At 41.0% G+C, this 17,071-nt stretch overlaps 1 protein-coding gene and 1 long non-coding RNA gene across 2 annotated transcripts; one reads left to right on the top strand and one right to left on the bottom strand.

The window, feature by feature from the left end:
• The first annotated feature begins 2,264 nt into the window (after nucleotides 1–2,264).
• Nucleotides 2,265–3,175, top strand: LOC124683158. The gene is made up of 3 exons (XR_006996570.1): nucleotides 2,265–2,388; nucleotides 2,480–2,547; nucleotides 2,935–3,175. It is a non-coding gene; the product is annotated as an uncharacterized LOC124683158 (long non-coding RNA).
• Nucleotides 3,176–7,768: 4,593 nt separating this feature from the next.
• LOC124683157 (sulfite exporter TauE/SafE family protein 3-like) lies at nucleotides 7,769–13,305 on the bottom strand. Its single transcript, XM_047217727.1, has 12 exons — nucleotides 13,129–13,305; nucleotides 12,851–13,010; nucleotides 11,779–11,979; nucleotides 11,625–11,689; nucleotides 11,499–11,526; nucleotides 11,348–11,424; nucleotides 11,164–11,250; nucleotides 9,075–9,125; nucleotides 8,395–8,616; nucleotides 8,151–8,244; nucleotides 7,938–8,078; nucleotides 7,769–7,842 (listed from the first exon to the last, which is right to left on the bottom strand). Exons 1-12 carry the CDS (start codon nucleotides 13,303–13,305, stop codon nucleotides 7,769–7,771), a joined length of 1,377 nt encoding a protein of 458 aa, XP_047073683.1.
• Between the last annotated feature and the right edge of the window lie 3,766 nt (nucleotides 13,306–17,071).

The raw sequence follows: 17,071 nt of genomic DNA, 5'->3' as shown, positions 1-17,071 counted from the left end.
ACTTATATAGCACCCCTACTACTGCTTGGTGAACAGGAGCAATATACCTTATCATGATAATACCCTAAACCGATGGATAAACATTGTCTTGGTGAACTGGAGCATTATTTCAAGGAAGATAGACGCCTTCCTAAAATAAGTATTAGAGGAATGTATTACAAAAGTGACATTGTGGCAGGACCAATACCTACATGTATCATATAAAATACCATTGTAAATCACATTAAACCAAAATGTATTGCTTGTCTCTTCAAGCAACAGTGTTAAATTCGTGTGCATGACCACCTTAGACAGTAAAAAAATCCTCTTGAATTAGTTATGTAAATGTAGGTTGAAATGCAAAGACAAAAGACTAAATTAAATGTTGAGCAAAAAAATATAGTGATGACCAAATTGAAAAGGTATGAAACCTGAGTTGTGGGTAAAATCATAACAACCACTTTCTCTCTCGAAGTGGTTCAGTACATTTGAGATAAAACATACATATGATATGCATATTACTCCCTCCGTTCTGAAATGTAAGACGTTTGGGAATCCACGCACAAAATCTTTCACGTTAACGAAATTCCCGGGTTTCCGAAAATACCCCTCGCGTCACGAGCGGTCGTCCCGTCGCGACTCGCGACCTCACTCCCCCCACACTCTCCTGCTGTCCTGCGCCACCCCTCTCTCCCCGGCCTCCTCTCCCCCTGACCCAGATCTAGCGCTGCCGGCATGGCTACCGTGCTTCTGGCCGGCGGCAGCGCTTCCCTCTCCCGTCTTCAACTCCCAGACCAGGAGATCTCCCCGGACCAGCGACGCCCCAGTGCCCCTCCTCCTGGCTACCTAAACTCCCGGAGCAGCCTGCAACGAGGGAGGCGCCCAGTGACATGGAGATCAAAGTTTGCTTTTTTATGCGCCGGTGTTCGATCTGGTGCGTCGGCGTTCGACCTTCTTCTCTCCTACGGCAAGGACGCTGCGCCTCGTCCGCTCGCACGTGTTCACGCCGAGCAGCAGCAGATGAGCGACAGAGCGATGAGATGAGAGCCGTCAAATAGGAGGAGCTCGACCTCCACCGGTGCGGCCGTATCTCGTCGGCCTCGCTGGCCTCTACCAGTGCAATTTCTGTGGATCCCGCCCGCGCAGGTAAACTGCTCCATCTGTACTACTCCCCTTTCTGAACCTAGATGCAGATGTACCCATCTAGATGTGGCTTTAATTGCCGTGAGAAGGAGATCGAGTTCTGGATTTGTTTGTTTCGTTGATTTGTGCAATTGCTTTTCGGGAACTGACTATTTAAGTTTTAGTTGCTAAACGCTTTGCATTGCAAATGTTTCAAAGCAAAAGATTGGTGTATACCCGGAAAAAAAAAACTAACACCATGAGCTGACAGGGACGATGAAATAATCTTCAACTAGGGTACCTTCATGCGCCAACTAATTCAGTCTATTTTCGATGCATTTCTTCTTTTATGTTCCTACTAATTTTGAGATGCAATGCCTCCTTTTATGTAGGCACTGAATCAGTTTGTTTACAATTTATAGTGTGTCAGTGGATGCACACACCATAGAGCATAAATAAGTTCCTTGAATATAAGGCCCTTAAACTGTTGAGGCATAAATAATTTTGTCACATTTCTTGAGCTGTTATCCTTGTCAGTGGAGTAGGCAAGTTCCAACACTTGTACAGTTAGTAACCATGGCAACAACAAACTCATCATGATTTCTGTATAATATCAGCCACTCTTTTGCATACAAAGACATGTCAACGTTGTACAATGCTTTGACTACAACGAAATATCAGACGCAATATTCCACTTGCCTATTTTGCATCCCTTCCTAACTTTTGAACACTTAAGTTCCTGAAATGCATGCCACCTTGTACTAACTATCCTGGTGTAAGCTGAATTCGTCCAACCTTTACTTTAGGTGGTGAATTGTTTTGTTGGATTCACATGATATTTTTGATTATCATTGATTCATTAAATTCAATGTGGCCTGATGTTTGGAAACAAATCTAGAATAATTATGTGGATCGGTGGTAAGATGGCGTCGTTGTCTTCCATCGTGCCATCACAAAGCTCAACCTCACGGTATGTCTCCTAACCTGATACTCCGTTTACTCATGCTTGTTTATGTCAACTGAATTTTTCTTGTGTACTCCATATTTTTCCTTGTGATGGAGTACTAAACTGCTGTAGATAAATTGTGTTAACTGAATTTTGTGAAACTTAACTGAAAATAAACTTGATTCCGTCTTGCATGCAGTGCTTGCCAAGCTTGTTTGCCGCAGTAACAACTGAATTACAGACTAATTCAACACATAAAAGCAACAGTGTGCATCTTTACCAGTGACAACCATCTTGGATATCCCCAGTTCAGTTGGCGGTCTCAAAAATCTCTACTATATGTAAGATTTCATTCCCTGGTTCTTGATCCCCTCAACCTTCTAGATGTATACATCAGGTCATTTTTGTTTCCTTTTCTCTTGTTGCTACCAGGAAATTGAACAACAACGGCTTACCTGATTCACTAGCCATCATTGGTGGCCTTTATCTTGTATAGTTGTGTAAGTCCTATGAATCCCTTGGTTTTTCGTGCTTTCTACTTTGACTACCAACTTTCATGTTTTAGGATTCTTTTCCTTCCACGTGGAGTATATATTTGCAGCATGAGAAGTACAGTAAGAAATAAGATGCGACAAAGCATCTCCTTGACTCAAAAGTTTGGAATCTTTTACAATTGAAACTAGTTTGTGCATGATTTCCTAGAACCATCATACGGTGCATTCTGCAAGCATTAATAATTGCTATGCTATTGCCACAGAACTGACTTATGCATCTACTCAGTTCTGCAAGCAATGCAATCGCTTAAATTTTCTTGATTGTTTGGTTGAATTGCTATGATATGCTTTCTGCTGAGCACATAATTAACCTTGTACTGCTTGATTCCTCAGCGGATTGCCACAGCAAGGACACCGTCAACTTCCGCTGCCTCGACAAGAATCTCAGACATGTACTCCCCTTTTCTTCATGTACTCCAGCATCTTGATCATCTAGGGCATCCATTTGTTCATACTGCTCATCTACTGATGGACTGAAATTGAGATCCTGGAGGACCATATTGATGTGTTGAATCAATAATTATTGTTACAGGGCTCGGGAGAATTGCTGAATCACGGCGAGGCTGCTGCAACTGCCGCCACCCGTTCCCAGCTGCCTTCGACGGTCTCTGCGCACACCCCCTCCTCCGTCGCTCCCCCACGCCGTCCCTCCCCGATCCGGCCTGGGAAACCTGGGGATCCAGACAATCAGGTGTTTGCGAGCTGCGGATCAGGGACCCATGGCTCAAGCGACATGGGGATCCGTGACCTGGGGCTCAGGCGGATACCTGGGCATCAGACTGCTCGTAGTGGGAGTAACATAGGTAGTAACATCACACATCTCAAGGCATTTTGGTGACATGGCATACTAATAAATGAAGAAAGAGAGTGAGATGGTACTCCCTCTCTCACAGTTTATAAGGCACGCGGCCCTAGGTCGCAAATTTGATCAAGTTAGCATTAGTTATATGTTATAAAAATTATATCATTAGAAAATAGCTATGTTACCATAACATCACACATCTCAAGGCAATATGAGTCTACAACATAATTAATGAGACATTGCATGATACCACATCTAAGTTACTACCCACTATGAAGTTAGTAACTTAGACTAGTAACATGATATATGTTACTAGTCTAAGTTACTCTCCACTATGAGCAGCCTCAGGGAAACTGGGTCGGAGGTCGAGGAGCAGATGGATCTGGATTGAAGCTGGCTGGGGCAGAGGCGGAGGAGTAGCTGGGGCGGGGAGGATCTGAAAAATAGCTGGGTCGTGGACGGAGGTGGAAGACGCTCGGGCGATTCAGATTAGATAGGGGTAGCAATGTAATTTTACACCATTTTCACCTGGTCGGAATAATCCCCCAACGTCTTACATTTCAGAATGGAGAGAGTAATACTTAAGGTAGGAAAACCTAGAAAGGAGTGGAGATGGACAACAAAAGAGAAGGCTTGCCTTACTTTCTAATTAGGCGACATACATATTTGTTTTGCTACAGTTTTAAGTGTGTTTTTAGAAAAATAAACACCAAATTTTTTCAGATTTAATATAGTAAGTGTCATGAACTTGTGATAGGTACTATCTTTACCATGGGGAACAAAGTATCAGTATGTAATGATCAAATTCGGTATGCAGAGCAACATGAGAAATAGTGTGCCTCCTTTCCAAACATTATAGTTGATACAGAAGCTTGACTTTGTTTTTCAGGGATATTGAAGCTCAATTGTAAGCAATAAAATTAACATCCATAGTCATTTTGCGCAATTTGTAGGGAGGTAATACTACAGAATAAACTACGAAAGCAAACATAAAACTCTTAGATAAATTAATTTTCAGTCATTTATCCTTGCATGAGGGTGATAAACAATAAGAATAAGTTTTAAAAATTTATGTATATTATAATGAGGTGGCAACCAATTGTTGTGCTGAACTAAGAATGAGTCTGGGATATCTGAAAAACATATAAAAAACTAAAATTGGACGAAGAAAAAAATAACTCTTAATCCTGTTGACTCACATGCTATTTCTCAAGGAGGTTTACAAAGATTAATTCTAATTATACCACTTTCTTTTGCTAACATTCGAAAATAGTATTTCTAAACTATGCTAATTTTTGTTGTTGGTGTCTTTTACAGTAGCCGGCAATAGTGAGCAGAGCGGAAGTTTGGTCAAGCACGACAAACAGCAAGTCTAAGGGAGTAGAGTGGGGCGAGTAGGACATGCTTGAGGGTGAATCCTCATGTACACAACGGTGTGTGTGGGAGGAAAAATGAAGAACAATAGGCGGTAGATAGCAGACACAAACGTTCTTCTCATTTGACACGCGGAGCCCCTTACGACTCCATAAGTGTATATTGATGTCCTTGATATTCCAATGTAGCTCTGCCACTTTGTTGTACAATATAGTTTCTATATAAAGCATGAAGTAGTGTTTCCTACTCGTGCATATACTTAAGAGCAAATGACATGATAAGAAAAGCTAGAACTTGTGCAGAATTTTTTTCCGGGCTAAATTCAAGAACTGAATTATCAAGAACACATAAGAAGGGGTAATTTACAGCGCACCCAAATGGGTGGATTCCCTTTACATGCATAGCACTTCTCGTAGTACAGCAAGCGTGTAAGCATTTTTCCCCTTCTTGATTAGGAATCACAAAACCTAATTCTTAACTGTGTATGAAGTGCATATTCAGTATGCTGGTCTGCCCTATGTAAAATAACTTAGCAGTTGGGATGAACTTCTTGTAAGTTTCTAACATAGACAGAAAGGGCGCTATGTGGCTCCAAATTTTCATCTCAAGAACAATGCATATGCCAGCCAAAAATTCATAAATAAAATCCTTTAAACTGTTATCGCAAACCAAAGCAGGGACGATTATTTTGCTTACTTGAAAAGCTGAAGATGTAAACCAATCTTTTCCTTATGCAACCAATTCCCGGATAATGCCCAAAAGACGGAAACTTAATCACTGTTACAGCCTAATTTACCATCAATTTTTAGTCCTCAAATAGTTATCCTATAAATACACTGGGATTCAGTAGCAAGTAGTAACTAATAGCAGCCACATTAGTAAGGGCATTTCCTTTTTTACCCAACCACAAAATGTGCACTTAAGTCATGTGGAACACACATCACTAGATATATAAAAATTTGGTGAGAGAATTAGATAAAATTAATTATTCTCGTTACACTTCATTGGCACAAATGAACTTAAACCCTAGGCAAAGCAAATCATGCCAGTTTCCACGCAAAACCCATCCAAAATAATTGTTCAGATCCATCTATACAACCATTGGCACCGTCTTCCTGCTTGCCCATGGTAATTACCAAAAAAAATAGCAAAGATGGGGAAGGAGAGAAGGCATATGCGACCATACCTACGGCCAGTGCAACCGAGAGTCAGAGCAGAACAGATGGGGGAGGCGACCAGCTGCAGCTCGGGGTGGTCGTCCAGTAGATTAGGTCGAGGACGGCCCGGGGCTTCAATAGGATAGGATGTGGCGCCCGCGACCTCCACCTCTATGCACACGCTGCTGATCTCGCCGACTGGGGCAGTGGGGGTTGAGGGAGGAGCTGCCGACCTCTCTCTAGCGTGGGGGTAGCCGGTCTTGGGGGGATGCGTGGGGGAGGGGAGTGAGGACGGGCAAGGTGGAGGAGCTACGACGGCGGCGAGATCGGTGCGGTGGCGACCGAGCCAACCTCCTGCAGCCGTGTAGGTTTTCTTCGGCCAACCAATGGCCCACCGGTCAACACCCGTCTCAGGATTACACCGACATCCAATTGCTATCTCCCCTGCAAGTAGGGCCAACGACGAAAGCGACCTGCGGATCGCTCCCAGGCGTCCCCAACCCTGGGAGCTTAGAGCTCTTAGGAGATCAATGTAATGACTTGATCGCTGCTTGGACTTTGTGGTGTTATTAATGATTTGATCACTTGGCTATTATATATTTGTGTTTCTGCTGCTAACTGGTAATTGATATTATATATATCTGTAATATTATATATCTATGTAAACAAGGGGTGATAGGCCAGAAGAAATATGCAGCCACGCAAATGCGAGATACTAGTCGCGTGCCACTATGTGCGTAAACTTAGTGGTAGCGTGCCGTATGCACAAGCGACGGTACTGGTAGTACTAGCCGCGTGCCGAGTGAGCACGCGACTAGTAGCTGATACCACTAGCGAGGTAACAGTCGTGGGCCGCCACCCGCGACTGGTAGGCCAAATTGGCACGTGAGGGGTAGGCTTTTTCCTACTAGTGGTTGGTCCCTCCTTGCGTTTCACAGTGTACATTGTAAAAACCCCTGATGAGAGAATAGACGTCAAACTTGGATGCTGATGAAAAGTCTGCACGAGCTTCGAGATTTTCAATTGTTATGCAGTTTGGTCTTTAACAAAACCTCGTATTGCAAGAAGCATTTTAGTGAGCATGAGAAGGTGACTGGCAAATGAGAGCATCGAGCCCTGGGCAGTGTGGCATTGTTGCAACTGTTCCAAGTGGTGAAGCTTAAGTGTGGTTCAGTCAGATCATTGTTCAGTGGTAACTGGGCTGAAGATACATATTCAACAATCATCCTCCTGGAGGTTGTACCTTCCGTTAACCGTTATGAGCGTGTTTGGCAAACACACGGGAATTACGATCGGATGGTACCCTGTCTTCAGCAGAGTGCAGGTCAAGTTTGCAGGCTGGCCTAGATTTGTAGGCGTTCCGTGTACCGAGACTGATGGAGATTTGGAGAATTGGAGATGATGAATGAAGTTCTCCTCCATGAAGAAAGATTGATCAAGCAATGCTCACGAGTAAACCAGTTGAAGTCTGGGAATAGAAATTCTGCTTATTTCTAGGCCGATCCAGCTCAGCGGAAGAGAATGACGTTCGCACCTCTCTTCAGCGTGATGATGGATCATTGTGTAGTGTGTGATGATGGCCATGCTGTCAGATATGAAATCTAGGCTATATATACAGGTCTGTCCGACCAGAAGGGGCACCAGAGATGAATGAGCTGACTGCTGTGGTGCTGGGTTTTCTTAATGGCGAGGATATGCCGGAGGTGGTTAATGACACAACAATCACTCTTATTTCTAACACAAATCAGGGTTCCTTCCACAGAAACTGCACTATACATCACCCATTCAACCCTGTTCTTGTATGCGTGCAAGCTGCATCTTCCTACACATCATATTAGCAAATGTTGTCAAATCCCATGTACTCATGCCGCGCCATCTTGTGAATTGTGTTGGAGATGCCGACTCCACCTACAAAAAACAGATGTAAGAGCTTGTGTTAGGTTTGAAACCACTGACTGCCTGCATGGTTGCAGTGAGAGTACTCAAGGGAGGCAAACTGGTACCTAGAGTAACCGCGCTGATGAAAATGAAGAAGGACAATATGAAGATAATAAATGATGCCCGCCCTAACAAATTGATCAGCTTCCTCGAAGCCCGCTGGCCAACAATTGCAGCAAAAAATGCCAGACCGGTGAAGACGAGGGCTGCAAAAAATTCAGACAGTAAATTAGTACTGAGTGGTTTCCATAGGAGGAACAGAGGAAAATAGACAATACCATATGGTACAGGGAACCGGCGCAGGAGGTAGTATTCTACGACGGCTATGGAAGAAGAAAACATCATTGCAAAGGTGGCTGTAGCACTTGAGACCTGCAGCAGTTTATGGGAAATACAAACAAGTTGAATATGGGAGCAGCATATGAAAAGTATAATAGAATACTATCAAATCATTGCCCACTTAAGAGTGAGAAACCTTGGTTGAAATTTCGCATTATTGACATGAACAAACAAAGGTTTTACCTGCGGAGGGATACCGAGCTCCAGGAAGAGGGGTCCCATGACGGTTCCCCCACCGACGCCAAGCAGACCGGCGAGGACACCAGCAGTGACGCCAAAGGAGCAGTATACCAATAGCTGATGGGCTTTCAGGCTCGTCTGCTTATTTGCCCCTGATGATATCACCCTCTTCCCCTGCATCAGACCTACTGCTTGGTACATGGACACTCCAACTGACACAGGGAGCTGCTTACATTTCGAACAGGTAAAGAAACAGAGTTAGTATCAGGATGATGAAAATATGAAGAAGTGATCCTGATATGTCAGCTCAGTTCAGATGACTCAAGATAACAACAGTATGTATGTTTTGTTGCAGCCAAAAGAGAAATTGAAAGAAGCTGAAGACAAAATGGATAACTGTAACAGCCTGGGAGAATTTCAGTAAGCTATATTCGATAATGATATATTCTCTTTGCAATAAAAAGATGTACTCCCTCCGTTCCAAATTAAGTGCTCAACTTTTTCAATACGGATGTATCTACACACTAAAAAAATTCTAGATACAACCGTATCTAGACAAACTTGAGCAGCTTTTTGAAAATTTGCTTCAATCCCGAAAGCCGAAACCATACCAAATTCGTAACTTCGGATTAATTTTGTATGCAACGTGGTAGAATAATGAGGTGGCGAAAGGCAGTAGGTACCTGGAGGAAGCTCAAAACCCAGTACCAAGGGGAGCAAATTGCTATATAGTTCTGCAAACATGAATATCAACATAAGTCAGATGTTGCTATCAGTGTTACTGCTTCTCGGGATGTCAGGATGCAGTTGTACAATCATCTTAAGTGGGGTTCTAAATAAATGTTATTGACAGATTTTCCTTAAATTAATTTATTACTATTACCTTACTGTTCCCACTATATGTTCTTTAGAAAATGCCACGTTAAAAGGAGAAAAAAAATAGTATAAGCCATCTGGTGAAGCCAAATCTTTAAAGGGTAAGTTCTAATTTAGGATATAAAGGTTAAAAATATATGAATGACCCTTTGGCGCTGATCCTCTTCAACGCAATTTTTGCATCTCTCTATTTTGTAGCTCATGTTTAGAACCAGAACTGCCATGTCCATAAGGCGAGGGGCCAACAGTTTGGAATGAACCGGCATGGACATGGACTTCGTCCAGTTGTGCACTTGTGCAGCAAAGGCTTCGTTGGCGGCTGTCTACATTGAGGTCTGAGTTGTTAGCTTGTGAAGGAGCGATTAGATGACACCTGAGGGCAACCTCAATGGAGTTATTCTCAGAAACGTGTATGGGGTGTATGTTGGTAGCGAGGTGGCCGAGTTGCCCTATGTTGTTATGTTCCACGAAAAACAATTGTGTGGCCATTTTAACCTTTTTTTTCCTAACTTTCTTTAACTTAATCCAGCAATCATCTTCTAATTATTAATAGATCGATCGGGACTGATGGTCTCCGTTAAAAAATAAAATGTGGTGGACTACTCTCACTGTTACATTGTTCTTTGCCAACAAAACAAAGAGCCGTAGCTTTTTCCACCTTATCTTCTCTTTTTTCCCAAGATCTCCCCCAGAGCACTTCATCGCATAGCGACATTAACAAGATCCGAGTATCTGAGACAAGCAGCAAAGGCGCAGATGGCGTGCTAGTTCTTCCAGGTACTTTTCATGTTCATCATTTTGGTGATTTCGCTCTTACATTTGTGCCCGAAACTCACTCCAAATGAGTTTTCATCAAAATCCACTTCAGTGATTTCAGCAGACCCCGAAATAATTTTCTTTCGGTCAAAATATTTTGGAACTTTCAGTACTATACACGAATTAAAAAATATTTAAAATATTTTTCCTTTGATTACTTGGATGAAGAGAATTTTGGTCATTCAGCCCAAAAGAAAACCGAAACCACTGATATTCAGTGATTTCAGTAACGGCTGAAATATTTACGCAACTGAAATTAAAAACCACTGTTTGATTCGGTTTACATTCTAGGCTTAGCATGTAATGTTGTTAAGAGCTTTGCTTCTGCCCCCTTCAATAGTAAAACATTTCTTTCTCTTAAGTAAAAATCCCACGCTTACTAATAAAAAGGACTTGCACTTGACCTAATTGTAAAACCTACATTTTATATGAAAATTATCGGGTAGTGCTCAACGCGTTATTGAATCTCCATTCAGAAATAAAGGTCATCCAAGAATTCAAGGAGTCAAACTTCGATATTTTTGACTAATATGATATAAAATGTTAGTTGGATCGATCTAGTGAAAACACTATCATTAAATTTGTCATGAAAATTATTTTCGTCATATTTGTTTCAGAATTTCATACTATCACATCCATATGGTCTAAGTTTACCATTAAAATTAAGATCATATCAATAATTGCGACAACATACTCCCTCCAGTTGTACGAAAGATACTTGTTTTAGATAAAGATAAGGGTAGAACTTTTGGAAATTTGACTACTAATATCTTTGCAAGTAAATATATATCGGATACTTGAAAATAATAAGTGTAATTTTTTTGAGCACTAGTATGATTATTTTTAGAGATATTTTAACACATTTTTTTTATTTTTATAAATGTATAGTAACATAAAATGGTTAAAGTTTTTTGGCAACGAATTAATAGTTAAAGTTGTAGTCAATGCCTGCAGAGAACTTTTGTTATAAAAAGGAATTAGTGCATGGAAGTTGACATATCTGTAATTATAAATACATCAACTGATCATTGGAAACTTAAAGGCTAACAGGAAGCTGTAAAATTGTAACTGCTTTCTCACCTTAGTGACCTGAACCGCAAGGAATGCTGCCCAAACAAAGGCAAGAAGGCCAAACTGCTTCCAGTAAATGTTCTTCCAAATGGATACCTACAACAACCCAAATCTAGTCTTACACGCTGTACTTGAGAGATTTCTATTCTACTACGTCTAGAGAATGTAGAAATTTTCATGATTGTTAGTTTACTGCTTCATCTGACGGGTTTTTTTGTTCAGCTGCGGCATCAGGGTCCGTAGGTGTTGGCGTATACTCAATTTCTTCACCTGATAAATCAAGAAAGTATAAACAACAACTTTCTGTATTTTCTAATGATGAATAATAGGTTTATTGACGTTACTGGATTGTTCTGCTTGTTTTGCTGCTGCCTCCTGAAATGTGTAACAAAATTAAGGAGCCTATCAGCATTCTTATAGGGGATATGTACTGTAAAAAAACTAATCGAAAGTAGCAAGAAAAGTATTACCCTTTTTATTAGTGTCTCTATCTTCCATGTTTCAACACCCTTCAGACAAGCTTTAGTTGAGGTAACTGAAATTTAAGGTGGAAATGCATTCTGAAGTTAGCAGCAACTAGAAAAGGCTATGTGGTTGTCAGAGTTTCTGGACAAGTCTGAGAACCTAGAAAGAGGATGATCAAGAGAACCGTGACAAGCCAGTCTGGGAACATCACATTGCAAATAACCCCAATGCTGACCCCCAGCATGAGCATGGGCTGTATGAGTAGGGCTAGATCATAGTCTATCACTGGCATGTCCAAAGTTGGGTGTTTCAGCTTGAGGTTGCAGTACACGGTTGAAACAGCAGCTCCTGTGATCATACCTGTGGAAGAGATTCTCATTAACAATCACAATCTTCGATGGGAACGTTCTTCTGTGATGGATTTTCTATTTTACCTTTTTCGTTTTATGGTAGATGTTAAGAGGAAATCTATGTTAACCAATCGATGGAACACATTTGAGATGTCTCTTTGCAGCTCGAAAATTATGGAAGAAAACTATATGATGATTCTATTTTTTCTGACTGCCTATTTACTTTGATCCAACTGCTAGGATTAACCACTAGTAACTAGCACAGGGTAAGAGGTAACTTTGGCCTTCTCAAAACTAATGATGTCTTTCTACATCATCAAGCCATCAATACATGCTACAGTACAACTATTAAGCAATAGACAGTGCTACTGTCAGGATTTCTCGAAAACAATAATGCTACTACATTTGTAAATGCCGGATCTATTCGAAAGCCCGCAATCAAAACTGTCTAACTTTGACCACTAATATATAAGAAAAGTAAAAAAAAAATGTATCGCAAGATTTGTCATGGAAAACATTTTCATACTAAAAACAATTCATACACATATGTATTGACATGTACACCCTCTGTTTTAAAATAAGTGTCTCAACTTTTCCTAGATTCGAATGTATCTACAATTAAAATAAATCTAGATACATATGTATCTATACAAAACGAAAACACTTATTTTAATATGGAAGGAGTATAAATCAAAGATACATATTGAAGATCATGTGAGTGTCTAACACATTATCTAGTTACCAATGGCTTATTCTTAGTAAACAGTATCACAATGTGCAGAAGAACATGATAAATGGATGTGTATTGGATACATTGCGAATATTACAAGCTCGCTATAAGGATCAAGAAGAAGATACTTAGAAATACGATGAGCCCTCACATTTTGACATGGCCGTGGATGACTTGGGATCGAAGCCAATGATCAAGGTGAGCATCGGCACGAAGATCCCACCACCGCCTACTCCGCCAACGCTGCCAAACGCTGCCCCGAAGAATCCAACGAATGACCCCAACAATATTCGCCATCCGAATTTCATTGGCTACGTAGGAAATAAACCAGCAAAGTATAACACGGCATCTTCTCAATTAGTAGCGATTCATGTGTCAGATCAGAACTGGGCAAGTACATAATTTCAAACATTAAATTAGTAAAATTACCGGCCACACGTGGTGATAAGTTGTTCCGCCTGAGCTTGCCACCTTGCCTAGGGAGCTCTCATCCTCCGGCGCTGTAGCGGTGCCGGCGATCGCAAGGCCCTTGTCGTCGACGGCGACAGCAGCGGCGACAACACAGGCTATGCCCAGCACCGCGGCGGCGTGCCATTTCCTTCTCATGTCTCTGGCCTCCGCGAAATCAAAGGGAATCCAGTCCAGAAGATTAGTTTACTTGCTGAACGGCACACCATAAAACCGGAGTTGATGCACAAATTACGCACAAGCAGTTGAAGTGTCCAGGACTAGATGCAGAGCTGCTGGTGCCACAAGGTGGACTGGAGGGGGCGGCTCCTGGCCCGTTAGGTGCGGCCCAATGACGCGCAAATCCCAGCCCAACTCCTAGTGGGTTCTCTCTTTTCTTTTTTGTACACAGTCTGCCACCGTTCAGGCCTAAATTCATCTCGATGGATTGCTTCCACATCCCAACTTTCAGGTATAAATGAAAAAAATAAACTGCATTGTAATAATACATGTCTGCATTAATTCTTAGTGGAAAAAGGTTACCGCTCAACAAATTGATCGCTAACATGCATTACTTTGTAGTCACCTGAAGTACGGCAAGACGGCTAGTTGGAACAAGCCAACAATATATATAGCAAAGATGTATAACCATTTTGATAGATAGCTCGCCAACGTTAAAATGGTTAGCCCTAAAGCTCTGCATTTTGATCATGCGATTAGGATCCCTAAAAAAAATAGATTAGGAAAGGGAGGATGGTCAGCAAAAGTTGCAGACCCAAGTATTATGCATGTCCTTCTTTGAGCTTGTCGATCAAACTCCGTGAAAGTAGCCAAATGACCACACGGAGATAATAAGCAATAGGATGGTGTTCAATTTTTGTGGTATACTAGAGAAATTACCCTCAGGCAGCATCTGCATACTTAAAGAATAACTAACAATCATGAATGTTGCAGTGTACATCAAATTGGAACTAAATAGCCAAAAACACAGATTATGCTTCAGACTTCTATGAATCATAAGCCTAATTAGCTTATGATGATCAGAAAACAAAGTGGAAAACAGTGTCGATTAGACAACTGGTAAATTTTTTTCTATTTGATATTTTACAAGCTGGATAGGATATTTTTTCTATTATTGCAAGAAACCGAAGGAACTAAGAAAACTTGAAGGTGTACTGCTAGCTATAGCATCTCACCCTCCAGAAGACTGTCATAGTACGAAGGAAAGTGGTTGTTCGTAACTTCTTAAATTGAACCTGAAGGCTTTATTAATTTAAAGTCGGGCAGTCCATGCCTTTTATCTAAAAAAAACTTCTTAAAATGTCTAAAACCATGAAAAGCATGGTCTCCATGTTAAGAAATAGAGAAGCAAAGATCAAACTTGTACACCTGTGAGAATAAAGTAGATCAGAGAAAATGAAGCATTTTAATCTTCTGTCCATCTGCTGAAGCCGATGGGTGTATTAGTCATACTCAAGGTTCAGGAAAGCGGAAAGCGTAATCGGTGCGGTGGCATTCCGCTTAGAGCTTATGCATTTAGTGCGTGCTTAAGCGGTGCTAAAGCATTCTTAACTTAGTCAACGGCAGGACCAAAAACTAGCGAAAATCAGGAATTTTATGCCAAAAAATAAGTATTATTTGAACTGAACAGTAGAATAAAGATAACTTACCGAATTAGATCAGTACACAACAACACAAGTACACAGTAGATCGTATCATACAATCATAGATCAATTGTTCATACTTTCAGTTTTATACTTTTAGTCCAGCATAACGATTCAGAATTCAGGAATCATATCATATTAGGTATATCACAGAATTCAGAATTCGGAAATCAGATCAATACACAACAAGTTCACAACATAAATTCAGAAATCATAGTTGGTGTATTACCCATCAGAATTCAGAAATCATACTAGGAAAAAGGAATATCACAAGATTGGGCACGCTAAACCCCTCGCTCGCGCCAAAAGTTACCGTGTCCCGACAATTTCACGTGAACCCAAAAGTTACCACACATAATGCTTTGGGATTGCTTTTTCAATGCTCTTGCGTGCCTAATCATGATTTTTCAAAAAGCGTAATGGCTAATCGCGCCTAGCGCTTAATTAGCTGCTTTGGCCCTAATCGATGCGGTACCCCTCCGCTTCACGCTTCATCGCGCTTAACTAACCGCTTTTTTCCACTTTCCCGAACCTTGGTCATACTTATATGATTTCCATCTCTAACCTGCTTCTTATCTTAAGCATCTTCTGACTAAAACATAATAAAGATTTATAAAATCACGGTAATTATCAAATGATCATATACCATCTACTCTCTTATATCAGACCGAAAAAATTACAAACCAGATTAACAAATAAGGCTGTGGCACATCCAGGGCATTTTCATTGTGGTTGTCTAAGATTAAACTTTTGTAGAGAATAGTTAAATTTTAGGCATTTCCTTTTCACAGTGTCATACAAATAATCATGCTATGGTATCGCGACAAAGCATACATTCAAGAGCTGTATAATGAACATTATTTTAGAATAATTGACCTACCAGAAGCTCAGTCGTGATCCAACCATCTGCTGATAATGAACTTGTTAATCTGCATTAAAAGTACACAATTTCATCAATTCTATACTGAATAAAAAGATCTATCGATGAGATCTTATACGTTGGTTGTTGCTAATTTGTTAAGTAGATGAAGTGAATAATGTGTAAAGTAAGAAAATAAATTTTCCTTCATTAGAACCTTGAATTTGCACACATACATATGGGCCAGATTCCTGAGATAAGTATAGCCCTTCCATAAGAACTCAATTTTTTATTTTTTATATCACAAGGGAGAAAGAAGTGGCAGGCCATGATCATGGGAAGAATAACCTAAATCCTCGCTACATAACCAGATACTTTCAAAAGGCCATCATAGATTAAATATTTTTTTTATCACTTGAGTATTTTTTTTCTCTACTCTACATTATGTAGAGATTGCAGATCTTTACCAATAAGTAATGCAGATATTAGGAATTTTGACCTCAGCGAGCAGGGCAAAAGGAGGAGGTTCTCGAGACACATTCATCACCACGAACTCCACAATGCCCCGGTTAAGCCTCTTTCATTACTGCATAGCACGAAACAAAAGACTAAATCTTGAAAAACAGAGACACAATTGATAACCAAAAAATCTTGATGATAAAATGAGAACAATGGAAATATCTATAACCTGTGAAGGCCTGATTTTTCTTGTTGTCAAAGCAGGTAGAGTTCATACCTAAACTGTCACATGTCCGATAGATGCTCTTGCATCTTGATCATGACCGTCTTTCCAGGAAACTCCATGTGCTCCTCAACTTCTCTGAGAGAGAGAGGTGAAGCAACATCTTATCATAGTTGCATGAATCAAGGAATTTATCCTAGATGACATATATAAACAACCAACAGGAAAGTAAGGATCCGTGTAGACTTTGCTATCAAATCGGCATAAACCTTTCTAACAAAAAACACTATACATAAGAGAGATCAAAACACCTCAGTGAGTATTAACACAGAAATAGCAATAGAGAAAATTCATAGGAAAGCACAAGGGTGTAACTGAATGTGAAAATATATGGCTCCAGGTGAAAGAGAAGAGGCATTACCAAACATCGTGTGCCGGCCTGAGCTCTGTACGGATGTTGTGTCGAACACCTTGTTCGTGTTGTTCATGAGGTAGACCAGCGAGCGCAGAGAAAGGAGCACACGGCATCTCAACGGCAAGCACGAGGGCCGGCTTTTTGCGGTCGGGGCCGGTCCAACGGGGGGAGCCACCGGCAGAGGTGGGTGCAAAGCTTCCCTGCTCGGTCCGCTGCTTCTGGACCCACGATGTCATGCAGGCATCCGACGGCTGTATCTCCTAACCGCCCGCCACATTGATTCCCCACTACTCTCATGTGCCTGC

Source organism: Lolium rigidum, chromosome 1 (genome assembly GCF_022539505.1).
Source record: "Lolium rigidum isolate FL_2022 chromosome 1, APGP_CSIRO_Lrig_0.1, whole genome shotgun sequence".
NCBI lineage: Eukaryota > Viridiplantae > Streptophyta > Magnoliopsida > Poales > Poaceae > Lolium > Lolium rigidum.
Note: the sequence above shows the minus strand (reverse complement) of the source record. Positions and strands in the feature narration are given on the sequence as shown.